The 16022-nt window shown below is 40.1% G+C and overlaps 2 protein-coding genes and 1 non-coding gene across 3 annotated transcripts; 2 read left to right on the top strand and 1 right to left on the bottom strand.

The window, feature by feature from the left end:
• The first annotated feature begins 21 nt into the window (after window positions 1-21).
• Window positions 22-6504, top strand: izumo1 (izumo sperm-oocyte fusion 1). Its single transcript, XM_028996364.1, has 8 exons — window positions 22-241; window positions 3474-3548; window positions 4323-4406; window positions 4492-4512; window positions 4889-4978; window positions 5058-5194; window positions 5328-5472; window positions 6329-6504. Exons 1-8 carry the CDS (start codon window positions 22-24, stop codon window positions 6502-6504), a joined length of 948 nt encoding a protein of 315 aa, XP_028852197.1.
• trnav-aac (transfer RNA valine (anticodon AAC)) lies at window positions 2101-2173 on the bottom strand. Its single transcript has one exon. It is a non-coding gene; the product is annotated as a tRNA-Val (tRNA).
• A 3309-nt stretch (window positions 6505-9813) lies between the features above and the next one.
• adra2b (adrenoceptor alpha 2B) lies at window positions 9814-14242 on the top strand. The gene is made up of 2 exons (XM_028996134.1): window positions 9814-10211; window positions 10603-14242. Exon 2 carries the CDS (start codon window positions 10618-10620, stop codon window positions 12058-12060), a length of 1443 nt encoding a protein of 480 aa, XP_028851967.1. The 5' UTR covers window positions 9814-10211; window positions 10603-10617; the 3' UTR covers window positions 12061-14242.
• The last annotated feature ends 1780 nt before the right edge of the window (window positions 14243-16022 follow it).

Genomic DNA, 16022 nt, shown 5'->3' with positions numbered 1-16022 from the left:
TTATACCGTTAAAAAGCCAAAATGGCTGCTAGTCAGCTTAGTTGTCTCTTGCTTCTGGTGTGTGTGTTACCCGCTGTGGAGCCCTGTCTGCAATGCGACCGTGTTATTAAGTACCTCCATGACGATTTCATCGATAAATTAACTGGCGACACTCTGCAGGACCAGGCTGACATAAAAGATATAATAGACCATGCTTATGTCACCTACAAGGAAACCAGCAACCGATTTCATGGGGTTATAGGTGTGTATGCGTAAATAATCATTAATGCTTACTAATTATTAGCCTTTAACACATTTATTGTTCTTCAGCAGCCAAACACATATTTACAGCTACACTCTGCATTTACAACTCAAAAGTGAAATGTTAAAGGTGATGCTGTGGGAAACAATGGTAGTAAGTGAGATTAGAACCTTCGTCTCATAGGGAAGTTTGTTTTACACGGTTCACTAGACAGCATCGTGTCTTGATTATTGCTTGTTTGATTGAGTGTCACGCCCTGGCACCTCTGGGCCACAAGGTGGCGCCATGTCTTCATCCGTGACTTGGTTCTTATCAGTCTGTCCCTTGTCTAGCTCGTACCTTTCGTCTCCAGTCACCTGTCAGTGGACTGTGTTATTGCTGATATAGGCTTTATTGGAGTGCAACCTATTTCATGCTCATGCAGTGCATGTGTGCCTCCTGCCCTCCATATAGTGTGACAGTAAACGCTGCAATTTAAAAATGACATTAAAGGTCAAATGACATAAAGGTATGAAAATATCACTTTGTGAGATTATTTAACATTAATACAAGATGCCATAACCTGTCTATAGTCATGCAAGGCTAGAAAATGGCGATCTGTGTAAAGCAGGGCTTTAGCTCAGGGGCTACGTTGACTTTTAATATTTGACAGACAGGCCGGGCCAGCACCATATGCATACAAATAAAAGTGAAGTGAATGTCATTGTCATACACTGCAACACAGCACACATGCACACAATGAAATATGCCCTGTGCTTTTTGTGCTGTGGTGCTAATAACACCAATGTCTTGGGTTTGACCCCCGTATGGGCCATGACTCTTTGCACCATCCCCACAAACTGCTCCCCTAGCACCTGTCATGGCTACTCATTGCTCACCAAAGGTGATGGGTGAAAAGCAGCAAGGCAAATTCCTTCAGGATTAATATAGTATGATAAAAATAAAACAAAAAATATACCCTGCAAACAACTGCACCCAAGTAATCATCCTTTTGTACTTTATGGTCATACTGGAATAAAATGTTTGAGATATGTTCATTTTATGTATTTGAAGTGTGTTTGTTTAATGATATGATCTATTTCTTTATATCTAGTAGTACAAAGGAATAAATATGCATGTTTGACATACAGCCTCTTTCCATAAGTATGTGCCACCTAGTAAACGTCGGCAAAGGTTTAAAAGTGATAAAACGATGAGACAATAATTTTTCATGATATTGACTAATTGCTGGATTGTTAATGAGAATTAAACAAGTCTATCCCTTTGTTCAGGTAACCACTTGACATGAATATTGTAGCAGCTGGGTGCAGTCATTGGTAGATTAGGAGATCTGTCCTTGACTGGTGTATTCTGACTTTCATTACTGATTGGGTCCTGACTGTTCTCAGTGCATCTCAGCGCACAGGACTGAGATCATTAGAATACAAGAAAACTGCATTTTTATGTCATGGGTAACATGCAACAACAAAGCAGAGATTTTCCCACCCCTCCTTTACAAAAGCAACTCCTCCAACCGCTTTGGCTTGAAAATGAATATTGCAGTTGCTCAGTGATTTGATTTAAAAATGAACACAAATGTATTTTTTATGTTCCGTCACGTGAGACTGTGAAGAACCAGTAATTAATTTTTTGGCTGGAAAAATGCTGACATGACTGTGTCACCAAACATTGGGGTTGGTGAATGGTGTGGATGACTTAATTTCCCACCTCTCTCCTTATTAGAATTTAAAGCTACAGACACAGAAACGGCATGTTCTGGTGAAATCTGAAAGTGAAATGATTTCACACAATGAAATTTGTCCTCTGCTTTTAACCCATCACCCTTAGTAAGCAGTGGCCAGCCATGACAGCCAGAGGTATGTTTCTGCTGTGTATCGAACCGAAGACCTTTTGCATGTTAGGCAAACGTGATAACCACTACACCACAGAAACATTGTGGGACTGGCTAAAACTGGCTGAATTTCAGAAAGAGACTTTACACTACCAAATGGGCTATGTGGATGGCCAATTCATATTCTTCAACATAAAGTGAAGTGATTGTCACATAGATAACTCATATGATAATCTACTATTTACTATGTAGATAACTAGCAAGCAGTCCTTCATTATGGAATCTTCATCACTCCAATAGCACCATGAAAAGTTGGCACCATAGTTTTTAGGGTTTTTTTCCGGCATGTTAGTAGCACAGTTGACGCATGAAAGTGTGTATGTATATTTGTGCTGTCATCATTCATGGCCTTTTTATATTATTGTTGTTTTTCTTATTTAACTTTTTACAATCATGACAGAGAAAAAGGAGAAAGGAAATGAGAAGTTGGGAGGTAATATATAGATAACATAGTCGACATATAGTGGAGAGAGAAATATAAGGAGAGGAGAAGGAGGAGAATAGAGAACAAATACGACAATCTGCTTCAGAAACTGCTTAAACAAAAACAAGAAGCATCATCATGATGCCTGGAGAATCATAAGAAGCATGTTTGTAGCTTGCATAATGGTGTAGCTGGTGTGGGTTGGATGTCCAGCATGAACACACAACTTGTCAGCCTTGTAGGTCAATGTTGGTCTTAGCCAGTGTGACCAGTTCTTGGTCAAACCAGATGCAAACCAGTGGTGCTCCCAACAAGCCATTGTTCCTGTTCTGTTCAAGTCAGCTACAGTGATGTACTACCATGAATGTCATAGCAGGGGACAAAGGGAAAGGATTACCCAGGCCAAATGAAAGGAATATGACTGTCCAGAATTTTGTACTATACCCCATTTAACACATCACCCTGAGTCAGCAGTGGGCAGCCATGACAGGCGCCCGGGGAGCAGTGTGTGGGGACCTCAGTGGCACCTTGGCGGATCGGGATTCGAACCGGCAACCTTCTGATTACGGGGTCGCTTCCTTAACCGCTAGGCCACCACTGCCCCAATGCAGCATCAATGCACAGTACTTTCACACATTGCCATTCATTCATTCAGAAAAACTTATATGAAATACATTTTATAAATACACATATAAAACAGCTGTACACATATAAAACTTGTAAACTGTACAGAATATGCATTCCAATGCATGTATTCCTTAATAAATCCCAACTCTGTCCATAACCAGATGCTGGGTGGGTCTGACCATTAAGTCTTGCACATGATCATGTTGTTACATGTCATGAAATGAAAAAAATGCTCTAATTAACATTTTCAAACTTTTCTGGTGATGTTTCTGCCAATATTTCTTCTGCAGATCCCACCACCATGTATCGAGCACGTACAGAATACCAGAGTGAGTTTGAGAGGTTTTGGAAAGATGAACATTCAAGTAAAGGCATGGCACCTTGACATTACCTGAGCACATCACTTCACCAAAATCTGTATAAAGAATAAATCAGAAACATTGAAGGCCAATTGCAAAATGGGAATGTGAAATTGATACAATAGAGATTAATGTTGAATATAAAATTTAGCAAACTAAGACAACTAATAAGGGGTGGTATTTCACCAGAAAGCAAAATAAACAAGGACATGCACAGACTCATTGCACTCCTGATAACAAATATTTATTTCAAAAAAGCATAGTGCCTATCCCTTTAGACCACTTTCACTGTAAGACCAAATCTAAAAAGAATTTCACACATTCTTGGTAAACCTATGCGTAACTGGTGGTCTTGAATACTGAGATAATGTGTCAGTAATATAAATATGCAGGTAACCATGACACATGAGCTGCCTATACCGTTGTGCCAATGTTTATTCCTTTTGTAATAACTCTGTCAAGTATATCTGTGCATTACATTAGCACATCAGATACATTTTAGATGAATATGTGTGCCATGAGGTAGAACATAAAACTTGATTAGAAGGATCTGTTCTACACTGGTCAGTACTAAAATATACTAATACAAGTAACTGTAAAAATATATATCAAACCATAATCCCCATTTTGTGATATGGATTAATAGCAATTTGTTACCATCTGTAATAGTACAATAGTCACCCTGGTGCATCCCAAGTTTAAGTGTCTTGGTGGCTTATTTTAATGAGTTTGATAGCTAATAGGATGCAATGATTTTTTTAAAACATCTAAACCATACAGGTTACATCAAATGGGAAATTATTATGATCGTAGTGAAAGGCAGACAGATTCTTGAGAAGCATCTGAAGATTTTTGATGGAGAAGGTAAAGAATGAATAAGAATATGTTATTGAACGCAGCATTACTGCTGTAAGTCTATTGGTAATTACATAAGCATGTTTCCTTTCAGGTCTCTGTCCAAACAAATGTGGTGAGTAGTGATGTGCAACATTAATATTTTTTGGTGATTTGGTTTATTAAATTCTTAGAGATTATTAAAATTAAAGTCAGTTTCTCATTTTTTAATTTTACACACATACATATAGTACTTTGGAAGCAACTTTGGGAGAAAAAAAAAACTGAGATGGGAACCAAAAACCCACACAATTGTCATCTAAGTTAAGGTGTGGGATGCAGGAGGGCTACGGCGCAGTGTGTCTCACATCCATGGCATGTTTTTTGAGCTTTTGAGTCCTTTTGAAGTGTGGTGGTTAATGTTGGAGAGGTGTCTGTACTAAATGTGTGCAAGTAGTGAGCAGGAATGGGGCAGTGTGAATGAATGTCTATATGGTATTTGTGTTCCTCAGGTTTGCTGTATCAGACTCTAATAAACTGCACATCCTGCCAATATGAGTTGCACACCTGTCTGTCCACAACATATCCAAAATCCTGTGGAGGTGAGACGCACATGTTCACACATGCATGCCTATCCGCACACACTGAAACTGTAACTATTTCCTGTCTCACTTCCTACAGAGCATCATATGTTAATGGAAGAAGGGGGTGAGGTGGTGTTGAACTGCTATTTGTCCTGGCACAGCTTGATCACTGGACAGGTTGAATACCATTACTACTGGAGACCTCAAAATGTAGGATCACAAACTTTCTCCTTGGTGCAACACTCCCCATTTATCCAGGGCTTGGGAACGTCATAAAGAAATACAGTCACATGTGTCTCCAGTGGCTGAGTTTCTGTATTACAGCAGTAGTAATTAAATAATAAATATGACATTTTGTTAATTTTAGGTGTCCTCTTTTGAAACACTGGTGGTGACCACTGAATCTAAGATAGTGCTAAACCAGTTGCAGGTTGATGAAGCAGGTTTGTACCTTTGCCTCCTAAAGGACAAACACGGAACTGTCTTCTCTCAGATCAAATTCAACCTAACAAGTAAGTTGTCAAATGAACCTTGATGTTTCTTGCTAATGATCTTGATTATGTCCATTTTAATGCTACTGGTCCATATGAAGATCTCTGGAACTCAGAAGATCATTACCAAGAACAAGGATCTAGAGTAACTCGGAGAGAAAAAGATTAGAATTGAATGGCCGGGACCGAGTGGTTGTGGTAGATGCAATAATGGCCCCGGTTGACAATCCAGGACAGCCTAGGTGTGATAATCATCATAGTATTTGTGAGTAATAACTGTTATGGAATGCTTGGCTAAAAAGATGTGTCTTTAGCTGGGACTTTGACACTGTATCTGAGTTCTGAACATTAGCAGGAAGGCTGTTCCAAAGCCGAAAGTTTGTCCCCCTGCTGAGAATTTGTTCATTTTCGGTACCAGTAATTCTTGGTACCCTCATGTAGGGCAGTACTCTGTTAACGAGTCACTTAGGTAATCAGGGGCCAGTCTATGTTGATCTTTGTATGTCAGTAAAATAATTTTATAGTCTATTCGACTGTAAACTATAAAACTCCACTAGTTATAGGAATGCAATTTGGAGGCACCTCAATCTTCTGGTCCTTAGGTCTTTTGAACCATTTTGCAGTGTGGCAGCATGTGTCAACCATGCTGAATGAAAGCACTACCATGGTGTGCTTGGTCAGTAATATAGTTTGGGTTGGTGATGAATGCTCAAGTAACATCCACATGACCCATCTGTCTAACATCGCAATTTGGTCCTTGCCAAAATGTCCACTTACTGCCTAATATATATAACCAGAAAGTTAACATTATTCACATTGCATGTCAGCCTCATTGTTGTACTGTAACATTACTTTATTCTTTCTTTCACTCTCTCAGTTTATCCGCTGCTCAGAACATCCCCTGTGCCCATTCCAACAATGCTGTCTTTCCCAGTGGATTATGATGCCAAGCCTACATGGGTTCTACACCCCAATACTAACAATATCATCGTGGGACTGGTCATTGTTATCAGCCTGGCAGCTATCATCATACTTATAACCTTGTTCGGGTGAGACAATGCATCGGGCATAAGTTGATCAAGTGAGCAGGGCAGAAAAAAAGTCGAGTGGGGGTAAATAAAGCTTTGATTGAATCTTTGCTCCCATGAGCTGCACTTAGGAAGGAGGGTACTGACCATTTTTGGCTTTGTATGCAAACATCAGGATTTTAAATATGATGCAGGCACTTACAGGAGGGAACGGAGGGAGTGTATGAATGATAGGGAGAATCTGACATTATTCAGCTGCATTCTGGATCAGTAGGGGAGGTCAATTGGCATTCAGAGGCAGACCTGCCAGGAGTGAATTACAATACTCTAGTCTTGAGACAACAAGGCTAGAGTACAAATGTATCTTTGCAAATGTATCTTTGAACAAATGTGTCTTTGCAAGGTCCAGATTCTCACATGATGGGAGTAACACGGAAAGGAGGTAACGTGACTCCTATAAATTGGCAAGATGGCCACTGCCAGGCCCTCAGTCATTGATTGACATGCGTCATCGAGACTTGGCTCCTCTCTACTCGCCACTTAGTAAGACCATTCCTGCCCTTATCACATCCTTTCTTCTGAACTCCTTCCTCTAGTCCTGTCCCATCCTATATTGTACCCTACATTGTATCGCGTTCACAGATTAAGTCGGACGGAACTTACCTGCCTCCTTGCATTCCACCGCAAAGGGGTTCCTCGTTTCCTCCTACATGTGCTCATGTTCTGATTCCGGTGACCGTGACACAGATGAATGAATTGGTCGGGATGAACAGTAGTTCAGTTTTTTGGGAATGAGTTCCAGCTGATACCTGCCAGACATTCAGCGTTCCACGCAGAAACATGCATGTCAGTTAGTGTACCTTGAGCTGAGAATTTAGCATGCCTGCATGATGATATTTGTGCATCTGTGAAACACAAGGTTCTGCCACCTGCCAAGTTTCTATTTATTCTGGCTAAAACCAGAGTTTTGTGAGTGTAGTTCTTAGGATGTAATTTAGTAGTAGGTAACTTAACACAGGCAACTAAAGTACTTGCTGTGACTGATGAACCATCAAATCGACTACCGGTCGTGTACTTGTCTTGCATTCTTGCATTCTTTACATTATAGAACAAAACTGAAGAAGAACAAAAATATAATGTGTATAATAAACAAAAAACAGCAACCATTTAACAAACATTTGTGTCTCTCCAAATCAGGGGGCTTTTGCTGTGATAGCAGCATTTCACACTCTTGTCTTCTCTCCACCACCTTATGCTTGACAATGGAGATGAAACCAGTCCTGGGTTTTTGCTGAACACTCTCTTATCATTCACTCATTTTAATGAGCATTTCATCAAGCAGCTTTTGATGATGACCATAGTAAACAGTTAAAATGGCTCCATTTTAGTCTCCATAACTGCCAGAGGGTAGGGACATCCAGATTTTGACTGGTATTATATAGGAATTAAAATATACTTTTGACAGTATAATTTTTTACATTTGCAGCCCTTATACAAAGCTCATTACAATCAGTGGAATATAAGGACTATCACTTTTGAGGCAATACCTTTGAAGCTGTAACTTTGTGATCTTCTGGTTCATAGGCGAGTGTCTTACCCACTAGACTACTACCATTCTTGCCATGCATGTATTAAAGACAGTTTTGCATGAGATATAGTTTCAAATTTCATTCTATGTTTTTCATATGTATGTTTGACAATTCAGCATGTCACATATTATGTCATGAGAACATATTTTACTTTAATCAGTCACATTATTTCTTGTCTCAATAACAGTGTAACCGTAAAACAACAGAGGGCTGACCTGAAGAGGAGGACGCGTAGAGAAGGAAAATATGCAGCTGGTGATTTCTCTGAGGGATGAGACCTAACCTTTATAAATAAACCTTTACAATTACAACTTTGCATTTTGATTCACTGAAATTTATGGAGCAGGGATTTCCACTCTTAATTCCACTCTATCACACAGTCCCCCTGTTAAGCACAGACAGTGTTAAATTCACCTTAGTTATGCTGTCCTAGTTAGGGTACCGGGCCACTGTAGCACCAATATACCACTATGACCACATATTTCAGTATCAGTCGCACAATGCTACCACAGCCACCACCACTGTAACAACTAAAGCTTCAGGGATTTTCAAATGGAGCATCATAATGGACATGTATTGTACACCATGACACTGGACTGCATTTTGGACTTCTCCACCTCTACAACTATATGCCTTATTCTCTTATTAGACAAATCATCACAAACCCTGCACTAACACTACTTGCAAGCTCACTCTACCTTGGAAGGGGGTCCCTCTCTGTATCACTCCTTCCCAAGGTTTCTTCCTTTTTTTTTTTTCTTTTGTTCGAGTTTTTCCTTGTGTGCAGAAGGGTCAAGTGTGGGGGGTGTCAACTGTAGGGCCTGTCAAAGCCCATTGAGACATACTGTATGTGATTTTGGGCTATATAAGAAATAAATGTTGTTAAATTTGTAATTTTGTAGGGTCACAATGTATGATGACAGAAAATGTGACCACCTTGCAGCAGCACAATGGAACACTCCAGTTAGTCAGTCTGTTTATGATTATCATTTCTAGTCATGACAGTTCACCTGTTATGAAATAAGACATCCACATTCTTTTGTGTTTAATTAATGCTTGAGTAATATTAAATTATTAATATTAAATGTCGTTCTGGATAAGGGCATCTGCCAAATGCCATGAATGTAAAATGTAAATGTGTGTTCCCAGAGGTTTGAGTCTTTATTCTTAAACCTTTACAGTATTTGGCAGATAGTCTTATCCAGAGCGACTTACTAAAGTCCTCTAAGACAGAGAAGAGTGTAGAGGAATGCTTTCCTATTAACCTGAGAGGTGGTGGTTGCCAGGTGAGCAGTGCTGGAGGATTGGAGGGATCAAGGAGCAGAGCGAGGAGGAGTAATGAGATCTGAGATAGGAGGGTGCTGAGCGTTAACTGAGCAGCTGTTGGAAACCAAGAACGTAGCGTGGAGCGGTGTGGGAGAATTTGGGAATGTTGCAAACAAGTCGTGCTGCAGCGTTGTGGATGAGTTGTCGATTAGTGCTAAGAGTATTTGCGTCGCATGTATCGATAAAAATGAAGAAATCGTTCTAATGTTGTACAAATAAGTAATCGGGGGGAACTTGCGAATAAAATATCAGTGTGGAAATTTATAAAGAACACAAAAAATACTCTCCAGATGTAATGAAAATTCTCCAGAACTACTGTATTGTAAAAAAAAATCCTGTGTTCTGTTTTCGTGTTCTGTGTAGTGGGAGGGTCCTGACATCACGGGCGCGCGGGTTCCCAGTTCCCTCTTCCAGTTCTGACTCTTCCCAGCTCTCAGATCCCAGCTACGCTTCTGCGGAGAGAAAACGGTATTCGGTTTTCTGATGTTTTTTTTAACTCATCTGTCAAGATGAGACTGGGCGAAAAGTGGAATACGACTGCCAGAGGGAAAGGATCAACTTTCTCCCTTTATTCTGGAACCAGAAAGAAATCGGCAGACAAATTATTGCGAATGAACCCGACCCAGCTAATATGACAAAGAAGATGAGTGGTTTAATAAAACAGAAAAAAAATATTGATTTCACGGATTCTTTTTGAAGAGTTTGGCATTAGAGGATACGCGGAGATGAGACTGCATCTGGAATATTTTCTCCGGAGGTTTATTGGCCTATTTAAAGCACCAAGATCCATGGAGGGTAACCGAGGCTAACCATCTGGGTAATGGCCTCGTTTTTTTAAATCCCACAATAATTTAAATGTTGCCTTTATTAGAATCTGTGTGCATCACTATAAATGGAATACGTATGTCCTGTTGTATGAAAGTATTTTTAAGGCTTGCTTATTTCTTTATTATAGCCAAGCCACACAAAAAAAAAAAAAGATTAACACTCATAAAAAAAAGTAATGAACCGTTTTAAAGAGACCTGGCTTTAGTGTTGAAATTTCATCTTAATGAAAAAGACAAATTTGTGTCTTGACACTCTATATACGAGGACCTGAATTGGAAAAATAATTGTGCTGGGATGATCCTCAACTGTACATAACCGTTCAGTTCAATTCCTCGAAGTACTGAAGCAGGTGTGTGGATCCAAACTTTCTTTGCCCTTAGTGTGTTTTTTCCAGCATGGCCGCATTTTTGGACAGCGCCTGTGCATCAACTGCCAACAGCAGCAGTGGCACCTCCTCTATCATCTGCAACCAGAGCAAACTGGCACCCTACACAGCAGAAGCCACTGCTGCATTCGCCACCACCATCACCCTCATGGTGCTTTTCACCATTGTGGGGAACATCTTGGTCATCATCGCTGTGCTCACCAGCAATGCACTTCGCGGGCCACAGAATCTGTTCCTGGTGTCTCTGGCAGCCGCAGACATCCTGGTGGCTACACTGATCATTCCTTTCTCACTTGCCAACGAGCTGATGGGCTACTGGTATTTCCGCTCCGTTTGGTGTGAGATCTACCTGGCATTGGACGTGCTCTTCTGCACTTCCTCCATTGTACATCTCTGTGCCATCAGCCTGGATCGATACATGTCCATCTCTTGGGCGGTGACCTATGGTGCCAAGCGCACACTGTGCCACATCAAAGCAGCAATCTTGATTGTATGGCTCATTTCAGCAGTTATCTCCTTTCCACCATTGCTCTCCATGAACAAGAAACAGGGCGGGGGCCTGGAAGGGGGCAACCCACAGTGTCAACTGAATGATGAACGCTGGTACATCCTCTACTCCACCATCGGCTCTTTCTTTGCCCCTTGTCTCATCATGATCCTGGTGTACATGCGTATCTACCAGATCGCCAAGCAGCGCACCCGCTGTCTTCCTGGGGAACCAAGGAAGGAGAATGCACCATCTACCCCGAAACCTAATCAGGTAAACAATGGAAGGGGGGGTGGCATCTGCCTGAAGCCACTGCCATCTACAATGCCAAGGCCCCACAACCTTGCTGTGCACCAGCAACCATCAGCCCCATCCACCAACAACCTCCTCCAGCCCCGAACCCCCGCTGCATCTCAGTCAGCTTCCGTCTCCAATAACCAGCCCGAGGAGATCCAGGCAAAACAGCAGAGGAGAAAAACGGACAACAGTGGTGACACATCTAGCTCAGACTCTGACACGGAGCAAGGAGGAGGTGTGGGTTGCCACAAGGCCCCCAGTGCTGCAGAGACACCCATCTCTGGAATCAACTCGCCGGCCACCATGCAGAAATATCAGGAAATGATGTCCACAGCGAAGGGAGCAAAGCTGGTGGCATGGAAAGATAAGGCAGCGGGCATGCCCAGCTCTGCACGGCGCAAGGCCATGGTTAAACGGGAGAAGCGCTTCACCTTTGTACTTGCGGTGGTTATAGGAGTTTTTGTCATTTGCTGGTTCCCTTTTTTCTTTTCCTACAGCCTACAGGCTATTTGCCCCATGACTTGTACCCTACCTGAACCCCTTTTCAAGTTCTTCTTCTGGATCGGCTACTGCAACAGTTGCCTCAACCCTGTGATCTACACTATTTTCAACAAGGATTTCCGCAGAGCTTTCAAAAAGATTTTGTGCACCAAAGGCACATTCTTCTAAATGAACACATCAAAAGAACTCATGGCATAATAAAATATGCACAGGACCTGCTAGTAGAAGTACATCTTCCTCGGTTTCATGCTAGAGCATGTGTCAGGAGAGGCCTGTTGTTAAAGAGAGGATACCTGTAAGGTTTCTTTTGAAGGACAGAAGCATGAGAAAAGCACAAGACCAGAGTGTTATAATTATTCCTTTGGCCATTCCTTTGGCCTCCGGGATTCCTGAGCATGTGTTCCTGTAAAGATTTTTATCCAAGTTAGAGACAGACACGTCCCATTTTTCTCAATGCTCTCTTACATAAAAAACACAAAGATGCACAGAGTGCTGGAACTTCTGACTGCTACCTGAGGAAAAAGCTCAGCAAGCCAACACAAAAAGGCTTTGTATGACACGTGGCCCTATGCACTTCTTCTTCTTTTTTTTTTTTTAAGAAAATGGCACTTTAGAGCAACTACTTAACACCTGTGGGGAGCATCCATGTCTATCGTCTCTTTCCTGTGTTCAGCCTTGTGGGGCATCTGTCTATAGAACATGCACAGCATGAAACTTGATTGTGTGAGAGAGAGGGAGTATGTGATTGCATGATATCAGCAACAAAACTGTTGGAAAAGTAGTCCTCATGAACATGGTAGACTCCTGAAATAAAACAAATGTTGAAATTGTTGCTCCAATCTGACCCCCACATAACCAAACCAAAGTCAGACAGTGTCCTTCATTTAAACGGAATGGCATTGCATTAATACCTTTTATTCTGTTCCATTTATCTTTATGTAAACTATAATTATAAGAAATGTCTGAGTTTCTCAGAGGGTGTGTTTGTGTGTGGAGATGTAAATGTGAAAGAGAGAGGGTTGTTGAGATGAGTTTTGAAAAATTAATTGCCAGAAGATATGACCAAACTATAACACTTAATGCTTTTGTAATTGTATTGGACATATTTTGCAATATGAGAATGTATTTTGAAAGGGTTGACTGGTAACTGTTGTCATGCTTTGTGTCTGAATAAGAAACACTGTGCCTTTTTCTATTCGTTGTGTGCACTGGGTTCTGTGCTGTTTATCACAATGACAATCACTTCACTTTCACAATTCTCCTCTCCTGCATTAAAACATCTTTGCCATTAAAGCTCTCCAAAAGAAAGACAGAGAGGGAGGAAATACAGTACCTCCTGATAAGTGAAAAGATGGGATATAAAAAAAAAATATGACATCACAGTGCACCCAATCGAATTCAGTATCACTGTCTATTGTGAAAAATAATCCATTTGAAATGTAATTTTAGTTCTGCCAATTGTCTATTCCTAGCTTTACATGTTATCCAGATATCACAGTGTCCTTGAATGCAAGCTTGACAGTATGATTGCACAGCATATTAAAATATATTTACATTTACGGCATTTATCAGATGCCCTTATACAGAGCAACTTACAATCAGTAGTCCCCCCCTTGCTCAGGGACACAATGGTAGTAAGTGGGATTTGAACCTGGGACTTCTGGTTCATAGGCGAGTGTGTTACCCGCTAGGCTACTACCCTACCACCCTGTGTGTGCTATTATTAAGAGCTGTGTTGGACATATAGAAGAGAATGAATATGTGCATAAAATGAGTATGAGAATGTATTTTATTTTCCTGGAAGTAACAAGCTGGTTTGTCCAGTTTAGCCACAATAGCAAACTGCAATAGCAGTTTTAAAGCGTATTAAAGGCAATTCAACAACTTGTTAGAGCTTTCTTCTTTGTTTAAATCAGTTTTTGAGACTTATATATATAACTATTTTTTCCAATAAGTTACCTCCTACATTCTTGACTCAGAAAATCTTTTGCTTCAGCATTTTCAGTCAACATTTTCAGCCACACCTGACTCTTTACTTATTGTGACCTTGAGCAAATATATTCAGTACTGTGCAAAACATAAAAAAACTCCCCAATAGTAAAATTTAAATATTAATCTAAAAACACACAAATAATCATTTTTTAAGATGCTACACGAACTGGGTGTTGGTCTCTCCCAACTCTGTAAACTGATGAATCATAAATCCTACAAACAAAAGTCTACAGATGGAAAATAATATTGTATAGCTGCTTAATAGGACAACACAGCTGTGGATATTTTTGTCTCTTTCTCTATACACACAATGCCATTGTTGTTGTCATGTTTATGTTACATGGACAAAATTTGTAAGACTTGCTGTATACATACATACAACTGTATATTTGGAAATGTTTCTCTAAATATTCAAGGATGCATGATCTGATATTGATCTGCATATTGAATGGCATGTTTTTCTATAATTGTTTAGTCAAAGTTAAAGATATCTTTCTGTTCAAAATTCTTATGCTGTTCCAAACTTAAAATGCTTGTTAATAAAGAACTTTTAAACAGCTGTGATTTTTGTGTCTATGCATATATTCTGGCACATGACTAATAGACATCAAAATATCACAATCATAAAACATTTATGTCATCATAGTAGAGGAAATGAATTCAGTAAACAGTATGTACTATGTAGAAATATTATATTATCACAAGAAAAATAATTTCTATTACTACATTGACACAGTAGGACTTAATGTATGAAGTGCTACAAATAAATAGATAAATACATTAGTATAAAAATGTGTAAAATAATTTCTAAAAATTAATAATTAATTCATAATAACACAAATTATAAAAACTGGAAATAAAAACATTATTTACAAAATATTGAAATATTTCCCAATTTCTTAATTTGAGCACATTCAACGCATCATTAATTACTTCCATCTGTCAGTCTGTCAGTGGGCAGAACTAATGCTGACCTAGCCACCTGCCTAAATAACTTCCACTACCTCATTACACTCTCCACTTTAGCCACTACATACTCAGGTTTAGCATCCACTTCTTGAATTTAGTCTACTAATCCTACAATGTCTCTTATCATGAATGGTTGTTAATTGATTGTTCATTTTAAATAAACATTAGTCAAATAAAGGTCAAGGTCATGGCCATATAACGAGATGTCAAAAACACACTTGAATTACATTGAAGAATTGAAGTCCCAGAGGACATGTTTATTCAGTCTGAATTCAGAATGTATTTCTAACAGTGGGACCCTAGTGGTTAAGGAACCGGCCCCGTAATCAGAAGGACACTGTCTGAAGGACACTATTGGGTTCAAATCCCAATCCAACAAGGTACCACTGAGGTGCCACCCAGCAAAGCACAAAAAAACTGCTCCCTGGGCACCTGTCATGGCTGCCCACTGCTCACCAAGGGTGATGGGTTAAAAGCAGAGGACACATTTTGTTGTGTGCACTGTATGCTGTGCAGCAGTGTTTCACAATGACAATCACTTCACTTTCACTTCACTTTCAACATGAGTTTATACCAAACTGTGAAATAGTCCAGTCACTGAAGTTTTTAGCAGGTGAGCAAAAACAGTGATAAATGTAAGACCTAGTCTTAACAGTCTTAGACCTAACAGGGGAGGGCGCTCATCATTTGTCAATCTTCTTGTGTTTTACATTAAAGGATAAATCTATGCAACCTTGTCTGTGAAGATTCTCAGTCATCCAGGTGAATTTGTCTGAAAGTTGAGTCATGGCAACTGGACTTTCTTTCTTTAAGGTAGAGACGTTTCATTTTGCATCCACAGAACTTGAATGGATTTACAGACCTATTTCCACACACAATGGGGCAGAAACCCTGATCTATGCAACCTTGTTGCCTGCAGTGATAAATTTCAATGACATTTTGATGTCCTCTGGGTGGGGCACGCAAGTCCTGTGATCACCTGGCTTGAATAGAAGACATCCATGCCACTGATCCTTTACCTCGTGAGATTGGGACCAAGCTATTCTGCTCCCCAGATAGGCACCGGATCCATGGTTGTTATGGTTTTTATTGTTTGTCTTGTTTATAGTTTATCCTGTTCATGCGTGTCAAGAGAATTCACAGTCCATGGGATTCCGGGTACAGTGATG

This window comes from Denticeps clupeoides, chromosome 11, assembly GCF_900700375.1.
Source record: "Denticeps clupeoides chromosome 11, fDenClu1.1, whole genome shotgun sequence".
Taxonomy (NCBI): domain Eukaryota; kingdom Metazoa; phylum Chordata; class Actinopteri; order Clupeiformes; family Denticipitidae; genus Denticeps; species Denticeps clupeoides.
The sequence above is the reverse complement of the archived record's forward strand: the minus strand, read 5'-3'. Positions and strand labels throughout refer to the sequence as shown.